Source organism: Coptis chinensis, chromosome 8 (genome assembly GCF_015680905.1).
Source record: "Coptis chinensis isolate HL-2020 chromosome 8, ASM1568090v1, whole genome shotgun sequence".
NCBI classification, from domain to species: domain Eukaryota; kingdom Viridiplantae; phylum Streptophyta; class Magnoliopsida; order Ranunculales; family Ranunculaceae; genus Coptis; species Coptis chinensis.
In genome coordinates, this window is record NC_141463.1 from 96,277,350 (window position 1) to 96,289,709 (window position 12,360).

General features: G+C 32.8%; 1 protein-coding gene and 1 long non-coding RNA gene across 2 annotated transcripts; both read left to right on the forward strand.

Moving 5' to 3' along the window:
- The first annotated feature begins 2,207 nt into the window (after positions 1 to 2,207).
- On the forward strand, positions 2,208 to 6,508 carry LOC147484762 (uncharacterized). Its single transcript, XR_015204275.1, has 3 exons — positions 2,208 to 2,344; positions 5,889 to 5,937; positions 6,138 to 6,508. It is a non-coding gene; the product is annotated as an uncharacterized LOC147484762 (long non-coding RNA).
- Positions 6,509 to 7,368: 860 nt separating this feature from the next.
- Positions 7,369 to 7,873, forward strand: LOC147484763 (18.2 kDa class I heat shock protein-like). Its single transcript, XM_086576955.1, has one exon. It carries the CDS (start codon positions 7,374 to 7,376, stop codon positions 7,839 to 7,841), a length of 468 nt encoding a protein of 155 aa, XP_086433081.1. The 5' UTR covers positions 7,369 to 7,373; the 3' UTR covers positions 7,842 to 7,873.
- The last annotated feature ends 4,487 nt before the right edge of the window (positions 7,874 to 12,360 follow it).

Consider the following 12,360-nt stretch of genomic DNA (forward strand, 5'->3'; position numbering starts at 1 on the left):
GGATAAAAATGCATTGAACTAACCTCAAAGAATAATTTACGGAAAATCAAAAACTAGGTGCAACTACATAAACTAACCTCAAAGAAATAATTAATGGGAAATAAAAAATTGGATGCAAATGCATCAAACTATCCTCAAAGAATAATTGATGTGAAATTAGAAACTGGATCCAAATGAATTTAACTAACCTCAAAGAATAATTAACGGAAAATTAGAAGCTGGATACAACTGCACTGAACCAAAGAATAATTAACATGACATCGAAAACTGGATGCAAATTCAGCTAACTAACCTCAAAGAATAATTAATGGAAAATAAGAAACTTGATACAAATTCATTAATCTAATCTCAAAAAATAATTAGTGGGATTAAAATTGAAAACTTGATGTAAATGTAATGAACTAACCTCAAAGAATAATTAACGGTAAATCGGAAACTAGATGCAACACTTCAATGAACTAACCTCATAGAATAATTAACAGGAAATCGAAAACTGGATGTAACACTGCAATGAACTAACCTCATAGAATAATTAACGGGAAATCGAAAAACTAGATGTAACACTGCAATGAACTAACCTCAATGAATAATTAACGGGAAACCAGGAACTGGGTACAAGTACATTAAACTAATTAACCTCAAAGAATAATTGACAGACAATTGGAAACTGGATGCAAATGCATTCAATAAACCTCAAAGAATACTTAACGGGAACTTGGAAATTGGATACAAATGCATCAAACTAACCTCAAAGAATAATTAACGGATAATAGGAAACAACATGAAACTGCATCAAACTAACCCCAAAGAAAAATTAACATAAAATCGGAAAGTGGATGCAACTACATCAAACTAACCTCAAAGAATAATTAACGGAAAATTGAAAACTGGATGCAACTGCAAGGAACTAACTTTAAAGAATAATTAACAGGAAATCAGAAACTGGATGCAAATGAATGGATCTAACCTCAAGGAATAATTAACGACAAATCGGAAATAGGATGACAATGCATGAAACTAATCTCAAATAATCATTCAGGTGTAATAAAAAACTGGATACGAATGCATCAAACTAATGCCAAAGAATAATTAACTGGAAATCGAAAACTAGATGCAAATGCCTTAAACTAACCTAAAAAATAATTAACGGGAAATCGAAAACTGGATGCAAATGCATTGAACTAACTAAACTCAAATGATAATTAACTTGAAATAGGAAACTAGATGCAAATGCATTGATCTAACCTCATAGAGTTATTAACGTGCAATCCAAAACTAAGTGCAAATTCATGGAACTAACCTCAAAGAATAATTAACAAAAATTGAAAAAAGAGAAATAAAAAACTGGACGTAATTGCATTGAACTAACCTTAAAGATGAATTAATAGAAAATAAAAAACTGGACAAATGCAATTAACTGATCTCAAAAAATATTTAACGGAAAATCAGAAATTAAATGTTAATGCATTGAACTAATCTCAAAACATTATTGTTTTATGTGTAGTGGAAATGTCTCAACAAGTATATGATTGGGAATGACTTGCTATTCAAGTATATTCAATATGAATTTCGTCTCATTGGGCATTCTTACAAATTTTTTTTATCAAACTTCGATTATTAAACAACAAAAAGAACTCGAAGGATTTTTATAAAAGTGCGTTATTATTATTATTATTATTATTATTATCTGGAGTGTGATTTTCATGTTGCAAGAAATTTGGATAAGTGACCAATGTAATATTCATATCTCATAAATGGATCTATCTACATAGTTCAAATATTTTTTAGAATAATTTAATATAACGGCACCCGTTCGTAGGACGGGTTCGAAAGCTAGTGATTTGTTAATATTCACACCCGTACAATATCTAAGGGCTCCTTTTATTTATGTGTTCTTTTTATGTTAAAAGAAAAATAAAAATCATTTTGTTCATAAATAGTTGAATTACACAGAGGTATGAAGAGGACAATTCAAGCACAAATTAAAATAGCACGTACTAGTCAGTATACTCTGAACCAATGGTTACTGGCATGGCTTGACTCTCCTCTTGCAGAATCTGCTTGAAAGCTTATAATGCAATTTTGTGAAATGTGTTCGCATAAAGCATCACTTCGCCTTCTTCACCACTAATATGAAATTTAAGCTTTATCAAGGTAAATTAACCCATTGCTTTTTCTATCTTCCTCCTATCCTCTCTCAATAGGTCACTTCAATTTAAATGAGGTCGCCAATGATTTCTCCAACGCCAGCCTCTTCCCCTTCCGCAAACCCCATCATCATCATCATTTGGATTTCTCTCACTCTTGAAGATGGGTTCGCTCTTCATGTATGCATGGAATAAAGGTGTGTTGGTGATTTAATATTTGTCATGTTTCATTGATTTTTGCTTGATTTCATTGATGTTTCTCTTTCATTTGATGTTTGCTATATAAAGGTGTGTTGCTAAATTAAAGGCTCCCAAAATTCAAACTCTCGCAATTTTGTGCCTACATTATAATTCAACTAAGGATATATTTGAAACAGTTGCATAGACTTGATTTTATTAAAGTTTTAAAAGAGCAATTCTTATGCCATGTGAAAATAAATGCTTTGAGAATCAGTACCCATTGTCAACTTTCTTTTTCCCTGATTCTTTTTCTACAAACTATTTCTAAAAGGAACTAGCATATGCAACAGGTAAACTTTCTGTTAGTATGTATGTTCATGTGTGTGTTCAACAGTTTTCTTGATCTTTATGTGGCAAGGTGTCAATAGCTTAATAGCATAGGCATTCATCATCATCCTAGGAATTTCAGTATCATAAATAATTTTTATCCTAGGAATTCTCTGTGGTGTCATTAGTTTAATATTTTCATGTCGCTGTCAGTCCTCAGTAAGCATTTCCTTAGTCGTGCCTATAAAAGCGTTGCCTAAACAACAATGACCAATCTTTCTTTAGGTTTTTCTTTTGGTCTCCATAGTAAGCATTGCATGAAGTATAGAGTTTAAAGTTAGCTACTGATTCCAAGAGAATTATATTTGTTTTTTTAATTATTAGTACTGTTGATATTAATCATAATTGAATGTAGTGGTGTTTAAATTTTCATAACTACAAATCTCACTTTAATGGGATGAATGCATCAATTGTTGCTGAAGTTATTATATAGTTGGAAGTTGTTGTTGCTATTGATATCAATGTTCCAAAGCAAGTTGTTCAAAGGAAGTAGAGGTTGCCTGCTACTATTGAAGGTGTGAGAGTTTAACCACACCTACTATATTACATATTTCATTAGGTATCCCTCCTTGGCTATACTATATTATTAATAATTGTAATTGATAAACTTTATTATATTTTATTATTAATATGTTGTGCATACACCTATAATATGTTACTAAAATATGTTAGTCGGCGAGATGAGATTTGTTGTAGATGTGAATCTTGAATCCAGTTTGTTCAAAGTGTTTCATATAGTTCAATATTGATACGAGGGTTTTTTTTAGTTGCCCACTATTGTAGTGACGTTGGAATTTAGGATGCTCATCTCCCTCACAGGTCCAGCACCAACTCAGGTAGTTTTTATGTGAGAGACCACATCTCTTTTTTTGTTGACCATGCCCAATGAAATGAAGCATTGCTTTGTTTGTTAGTGCTTTTCGTCGTGTGTTAGTCAAGTTTTTTCATGTTATGCACACACCTATAATATGATACTCGGCGAGATGAGATTTGTTGTAGACGTGAATCTTGATTGAATCCAGTTTGTTCAAGGTGTTTCATATAGTTCAGTGTTACAAAAAATAAACTATTTGACAATTACTGCCATATGCATCCACTATTGTACTGACGTTGGAATTTGATTGAACTCATTTGCTTGGCCACTAGAATGGCTTCTTTTTAGTAATACATTTAGCAAGGAGTGAGACAAAAAAATTCTTGGTATTTTTTTTTAATCTAGAAAGGTTGCTCTTACGCATTTACCATTGTTTTCGCAGAGGGGAAGGCCATTCAATTTGCTATAGTTATAGAGTAATCAATATTATTAAGGGTTAGTTAGACTTACAGCGTTTTCAAAATATTAGTGATACCCCCCAATTGCAAGATCCAACGGCTACTTGAATTTTTTTTTTTTGAAGAAATCAATCGTTGGATCACTCAAATGGTAGGGTATCACTAATATTTTTGAAAACGAAAACACTAATTGCAACTAGTAATGGGGGGTGGGTGGGTGGGTTAAGTCTAACTAACCCTATTATTAAAAATGAAGTTGTTGAAGTATTTTTCAGGTTTTTTTTGTCTGAATTTTTTTCCAATGTAATTCTTATCAAATGAACCGCTATGGGTTGTTTATATTATATCGAGGTCCATTACAAGCAGTGATTATCTTTATTCGTCCAGTGTATATTGGTTTTTAAGATTCGTAAAACCATATATATGTACAAGCATTGCTAATTTTCCAGGTGTCCTCATCTTAGTCAAAGCTAAACTTGGAGATCCATTGAAATTTATTTCAGAGATGGAGGATATTGCAAACTGAATAGAGATTGAGTGTTTTTTATGATGAATTACAATGGATTATTCTTGAGAAACCCACGCATTTCCCAATTACAACAAACAAATATGAGAAAGACTAAATTGATTTTTCCGATTTTAACTTCGGTTCAGGTATGTCCTAAATTATTTAGTTCATCTTTCATCAATCTTCTCTGTGCATGCCATTCTTAAATGGCATTGCACTTGGACCATTTTTGTCGTTTTTCCTACTCGAATTGGAATTAGCTAATCATAGACTAAGTGTTCATCTTTTACGGGATGAAATGAGTTATGAACCAGGAACTGCCGCCAATAGCCCAATGAGCATAGTTTTGGACATAGCAGATTATATATGTAACAATACTTATAGTTTCTTATGCTAGGGATGCATGGTTTCTATGGTTATAACTAAGGTTAGGTATATTTGTTGTTTTATTTAAAATAATTAATTGAATGACTTTTTTTAAAATATTAACTATTGAATGGTGTTTTTTTGTCCGATTACTTCGCATCGTCAGACTATCGCAGGAGTCAATAACAGAATAGCATTAATCACATAATATCGAATAGTATACAATAAAGGTCTTTGTGTTCTAATGTTGTGGTTATTAGGAATTTTAATGGAGATGAGATGGTTAGAGCTATCAATCGGCATAGTGTCACACACTTGCCAACTCTTTCGCCATTATTGATGGCTTTGATAAGTAGAAAGGCTCTAGAGAGGTGTGATTTGGGGACTTTGAAACAAGTTTGAACTAGTGCAACTCTGTTGCGTATGAAGATTATACATTACTTCCTTTAGAGTTTTCCTGGTGTTGATTTCATTTAGGTGAAATGAAGCATTATTTGTCAATTACTTAAGTATTATTTAAGTTTGGCTTAATTGAACTTCCTTTCCTGGATTTGTACTTTGAAATTTGTTGTCATAATGTAAAGCGGATTTTCTTTTACTTCTATGCTATGTTAATTAGGTAGCATAAAAACGGTTAGAGTTGCTTGCTTTGTAGAGCACCATAAATCTCATATTTAATTGTACTTGTTTTGTGTGTAGACCTTAACGATGATCTTTATTATTGGTACCTTGCTTTCAATAGCATTATCATCAGACAACTTATTTGATTTAAGTTGTTCATTTTTGTGTAGTTCTTCTGTTTGGTTGATGTGGATTATTACTTTTTTGAATTGCATTTTTGTATGTGAGCTAGTCCTACAAGATGATTATGCTCAGAGCTTTGAGCATGACATTGCTACTCAAAATGGTGGCTCCCTTGCATAGGAGATAGTCCCAGTAAGATCTCAATTATAGTAACAGATTTCACTATTTGTATAAAACTTTTATTATTTATCAGCTTCTAATACGATTCCGGTTGAATTTCCTAGGGGAGCTAGGGGCTCCACATTTGTTGATACGGGTGAAGGTGTAACCAAGGTAAAAGGAATCAATTACTATCAAATATTTTTCGTATACATTTGTTTCTTCTTATAAGGCGCTTTACCTGTAGCTGGGAAGAGTAGAATTTTTGAGATCATGCAAAACAACAGGACAATAATACTGACATTGACATGACAACTAAAACAATTCGGAGTTTTGCTCTTAATGGGAATCAAAATGCTTCTTTGCAATACCAGGAGGTTGTGTTGAATGTGCCTTTTGATACTTTACATTCAAATTCACTGGCCAAAAATCACTAATGGAACTCAAGTTATAGATTGATGTCTTCTATACAGTGAGGTAACAGGTCATAGCAATGGAGTTACTACATCTGTTGGGGTTTTGGGAGCAGACACTTTTTTTTTCAGAGGTTCAAATTGTTGAAGTTCATTGCTTGGAAGATAAAAATCTGAAAATTGGAGATGATGGTGTGCATGTTAGAGTTATTCAAGTGAAACATTTAGAAAAACAAGCTCTATATGTTGGTGCCTTTAACTTAATTACTTTGCTTTACTAATGTAATCTAATTAATTGTGCAGTGTTATACTTTTTTTGTGTAACATATATTGATGTCTTTCTAACTAGGACTGGTTTAATTTGATGCCTAGAGGGCGTGCACTATGCTAGTATATTTAAGAGTTTTGCATTTAACATATTCTCAAAGTGTCATGTAATATGTCACTTTAATATAATGCACAACATTAAATATTTTAATGACTTTTACGATTTTGAAGTTTAAATATTTTAGTATGTTACCATAGTTGCTTTCGAACAAATCTATTAACTTAATTGCTAAATTAAAGTATAAGAATCTATTTTGTGTTTTAAATTGACTAAAATAATGTGTGGTAACACGACTTAGTGTCATTTGCCAAATGTCTCTATTAGCAAACTTACATTGATTTGTAGACAAGGGAATACTAGTTAGACTTTACCAAAAACAGGAATAAATTGGAAAAATTTCCCTCATCGACTCTTGTTTGCTTATGTGAGAAAGACTAAAAAACATGAGACGCATCGACCAAGAGGGGGCAAGAAATGTGGCTCACACCCCTGCCTTCCTAACCCATTACTCAAAACCTCCCCCGTGTCGGCCCAACCCATTAAACCCCCCTATTTTTAAGCTTTTATGAAATAAACTCCCTGTTTTTGCTAAAGTAATAAAATTTCGGTCTACTTTTAAATTCCAAACAAAATCTATTTCCTTTTTTACCCTTTTTCTTTTCCAGCACACAACTCTGTTTTGGGGTTTTTATTCTCGCCAATTTTAACCAACAATGACACAAAGAACACACCGATTTCTAATTGAATTGCTCCTCACAACTTCACAACTCTCTATAAAAACCCCACCTCAAATCCCATTAATTCATCGTCAAGTAATCTCAATTCAAACACTCTTTATATCCAAAACAAAGTTCCTTGCAAAAACCACAATGTCTCTAATTCCAAGCTTCTTTGGTGGTCGAAGAAACGATCCATTCTCACTTGATGTTTGGGACCCCTTCCAAAACTTCCCATTCAACTCATCATCACTATCATTTCCTCGCTCAAACAAGACAACCCAGTTTGTGAACACTCGTATTGACTGGAAAGAAACTCCAGAAGCACATATATTCAAAGCAAATCTTCCTGGATTCAAGAAAGAAGAAGTGAAAGTGGAAGTAGAAGAAGGAAGGGTGTTACAGATAAGTGGAGAGAGAAATAAAGAGAAAGAAGAAAAAAATGACACTTGGCATCGCGTCGAAAGGAAAAGTGGAAGTTTCTTGAGGAGGTTTAGGTTGCCTGAAAATGCTAAGGTTGATGAAGTGAAAGCTAGTATGGAAAATGGAGTTTTAACTGTTACTGTTCCCAAGGAAGAAGTCAAGAAGTCTGAAGTGAAATCAGTTGAAATTTCTGGCTGAGAATGTTAATGTGTGAAGATATTTCTCGCAAAGATCTTGGTTATGACTTGTAGTTGTGTTTGTATCAATGTGTCGTGTGTTATGTCTTTTGATGGGCGGGTATGGACTATGAATGGAGTCTAGTGTGAGTTTTGGTGGGGTGCGAATGTGTGATGCCTAAGGTTTTAATTGAACTGTAATTTTACATACGCAAATATATGTAAAACTATATTTGCATAGTCACTAAAGCTATGAAAACTTAAATTTACATAGTAACTTTTGGAAATTAAATTAGCGTCGTGACACCTGACAGAATATATGTAAATGTATGTTTACATAGTCATTATATATGTAAATCTATATTTACATAGTAACTTGACCAATGAAAACTTAAATTTACATAGTAATTTTTTTAACTTTCTGGATTACTCCCATTGCGAAACTATGTAAATGTATTTTTACATAGTCAACATATATAAATCAAACACTAGTTAAATTTACATAGCATCAACTAGTAGATGTTTAAGCTAGCTTTGCTATCCAATTTAGCGATAGAGGATGAAATGGTGATCGGTTGTTTGGAGATTATGTGTTTTATAATTTACAATAAATAGCTTCTTAATAACTACCATAATGAAGTATGTTATTATGACAAAAAGTGATTTTTCAAGTAATCTTGGATTCACAAATATAGATAATTATATTGGTGCTTAACCTAATAGAGAAAGGGACTCAGACACATAATATTTCCAGAAAAAGCTATAAACATTTCATCCATCATAATAAAATATTTTGGCAAAGTAATTATACAAAAAGTATAATCCAAAGAAAGACTGAATATGCATAACATGAATACTAAACAACTCCAACACATTAACAGTAATAGTACATCATAATCGAACACTCCCAAGTTAGAATGGTTCCAATATTTTACCACAAATAAACACAACGTAATCAACTAGAAATATGAAAAATCAGCTCTTCATTTCTTGCATTCTTCTTTTGATCCCATTTTTCTTGTTGGCTTGATACAATCTCATATGTCGTCAACCCTCAATTGTCTCTCGCCTTCTACCGTTATATCTTGCATAGCTTTTCCACATATTATAGCATTCACGAACATAATGATGAAAAATCCACAATCTGAACTGAAAATGCCAAAAAAGAAGTTTCAAATAAGAGATAAAAGATTAAAAAGACATTTAAGTTCGGGAAGTGAAGTTCTTACGATGCTCCTTGTTGTGGGCATGCTCCAACTTTGATATCTTTCATCAAATCCACATCTAGCAACCTTAGCTCCTGACGCCTACATCTAATAGATTCCACCACCCTCTCTTGCTGCATTCAATTGAACAAAAAAATACCAAAACTATGTAAATGTATAAGAATGCAGAGTAACCACATACTACATCTTCAGAGATTTTGTAAATTTAGTCTGCAAATATAAGAATGCAGACTAACCACAGACTACACATTCAACTTCAAGACTAAAACTACTATGCAAATATAAGAATGCAGAGTAACCACAGACTACACATCCAACTTCAAGACTAAAACTACTACGCAAATATAAGAATGCAGAGTAATCATAGACTACATCTTCAGAGATTTTGTAAATTTAGTTTGCAAATATAAGAATGCATACTAACCACAGACTACCCATTCAACTTCAGTAATTAAATTACATGGAAGATGCTTACCCATGCAAATGATAGGAAATATAGACACTTTGGTGGAGAACATCCAATTAGCTTCACCACTTCCTTGGGAAGTGGAAGAACACGCACCAATCAATAATCTACCATAAACAAGAAAGAAAAAAATAAGTAAATTGCAAGTTTTTTCATTTCAAAAGATTTGAGTAATCTTTTGTTGGGAAATAAAAAAGAGAGTAAATAGAGTTTATGGTGGTGTCGGAAATAGAGAGAGAGTAAAGAGAGGCTAGGTTTATGGTGGTGTCGGAAATAAAGAGAGAGTAAAGGACTTCATAGTATTTCATTCCAAGACTTCTACAAACACCTAAAACTAAACTTGAAATTGTGGACTTCATAGTACCCTCCCAAAAGAGAACTCGCTTTTGGTGGATATCTCACTAGAAATTGGAGTAGACGAGGCTTGAAATTGTAGGGTTCTCGCTCGATCGATCGATTTGAGAGAGAGAGGATTTGACCGGAACATAGTGGATCGGAGTTTCGCTTTGTAGCCTTACTAGTCTAAGACCTAAGTCATTGCTAGCCTACTAGTGTCCACTAACATGAAAATGCAAAGTAAAGTTACTATGCAAATTTAAGAATGCATAGTAAAACTACTATGCAAATTTAAAAATACAGAGTAAAACTACAACACAAACATGAAAATGTAGAATAAAGCTACTATGTAAATTTAAGAATGCATAGTAAAACTACTACGCAAATTTAAAAATGCAGACTAAAACTATCACCACACATTACACAAACATGAAAAAACAAACACAGTAAAAATTAAGAATGCAGAGTAAAAACTATTACGAAAATATAAAAATACATAGTATAACTACTACACAAACATAAAAATGCATAATGAAATTGCAAAACTATGAAAACTAGAAAATACATAGTAAAATCACTAAACAAACGTAAATTCGTATGTACAAGCATATTAAAATTTATTTTTTTCATACAAATTTATAGAAATATGATTAAAGGTTGAAGATTCTCACTGGATTTGGTTTGTTCGCCGAAGTTTTTGGAGCAATCATCTTCTCAATTTCATCTCCATCTCTTCTAGAACTTGAAAGTTTGATTTTTTTTTTTTTTTTTTTTTTTTCGGAGATTGTAGAGTTCTTCATTTTCTCTTTTTGTTGCTTTCATAGTTTTTGTTGGTGATTCAACCATTTTTTTCTTTTGTTTTGCCATCTTAACTATGTGAATTTAGATTTGTAGGAGAAGAAATTTTAGATCTAAAAAGCTAAAGAGAAGGAAGAGAGAAAATAGAAGGATTCACAGGTTCACGGGTCTGTTAAGTAGGGGGGTATTTTTGTCAGCTTATTATTTTAAAAAAAATAGGGAGGTTTTGTGAGTGGTTAGGATTTGAGGGGGTTTTAATGTACCGGTTTTTTAAGCAAGGAGATTAAACGCAATCTCTGGGAGGTTAAAGGGCAGTTGCAAAATTGCAATTGAGGTGGGAAATGAGTATAATAGGTAATATATATTTTTTGGGGGGGTGAACTTATATACTTCACTTAATAGGCATAATATACAATGTACTATTTTTTTACACTTTGGCTACTATACAGTTTTCTAAACACCATACTACATTGTACTATCAAATAGTTTTCAAGTTGCAACCATGGCCAATTTTTCCAACCAAAATGTGTTGACGTGGCCAAATTTGGTCATGCCTCATGTTGCATGAAGACATGTCAATTTTTTTTCCAACACAAACTGAATAATATTTTTCAAGAAAACAAAAAAACCAATCTTTACCTCACATCTTCGAATTGCATAATCTATAAATTGTATTTCTTCAAAATTATAATGATGAATTCCTTATTCTTTTCTTAATTTTCAACATTAAACACTTATTTGACAACCCATTTCAAGAATCTAGTTTCAGATAACCCCAAATTGATTTCTTTCATTTCCCTTCTGATCCATTTCAACAATCCATCTTCTCATGATTCTTGAACCTAAAAACAATAAACACAAACGAACTCAAACCACCATTATTAGGCTATTTTCAAAACTCTTTATCTTCCTTAATTGAATTTCTTCATCAGCCAACGCAAATGATATATGATATCCAAACTTTAAACCATACATCACGTCAATTTAATCAATATATTTTCCAACCAATCTTTCTTGTTACTTCAAGATCGATAAAGAAGCTTTAATCCACCTTAAAACCGAATTAAAGAAGCTTACCATGTCTTCATGTACACAGTTATTATTCTCATCCCTTTTCAGTGTTCTGCACTCATACCTGAAGTGACCCTTGGTGGCACAATAATAACATTGTTTCTCTACCTTAGGAATTTTAGTTTCACCCCTAGATTTGCTTCTGTCATCACCTCTAGAATGAGATGGTTTTCTGCTCTTATCTCTCCCCCGCTTCTCTATGACAAGGATCTCTAAGTGAGAGGAGCTGCTTTTTGAAACCCTTATTGTCTCCTCATTCAACAATGCCCCGGTAGCCATCTCCAGGGAAATAACTCCATCCTTAGCGGCTCCATTAAGAGAAACTGCTAACGTCTCCCAATTGTCAAGTAGAGAGTTTAATAGGAACAAAGCCTCAACTTCGTCACCCATATCAATCTTCATCAAATGCAACTGATTGATGGTATTTTGTACTTCATTAAGATGCTCAGACATTAAAGAGCCTTCTTTGTACTTCGTGTTAGCAAACTTCTTAATGAGCAGCATTTTGTTTCCGGCCGACTTCCTCTCGTAGAGGTCTTCGAGTTTCTTCTACAAGCCAAAAGCAGTAGTTTCTTAGGATACATGGTGGAAGACACTATCGTCAATCCACTGTCGAATGTACCATATTGCTTTTCTGTCAAGCT

Coding starts and splice junctions, on each gene's coding strand:
- LOC147484763 (XM_086576955.1), top strand. CDS start 7,374: ATGTCTCTAATTCCAAGCTTCTTTGGTGGTCGAAGAAACGATCCATTC.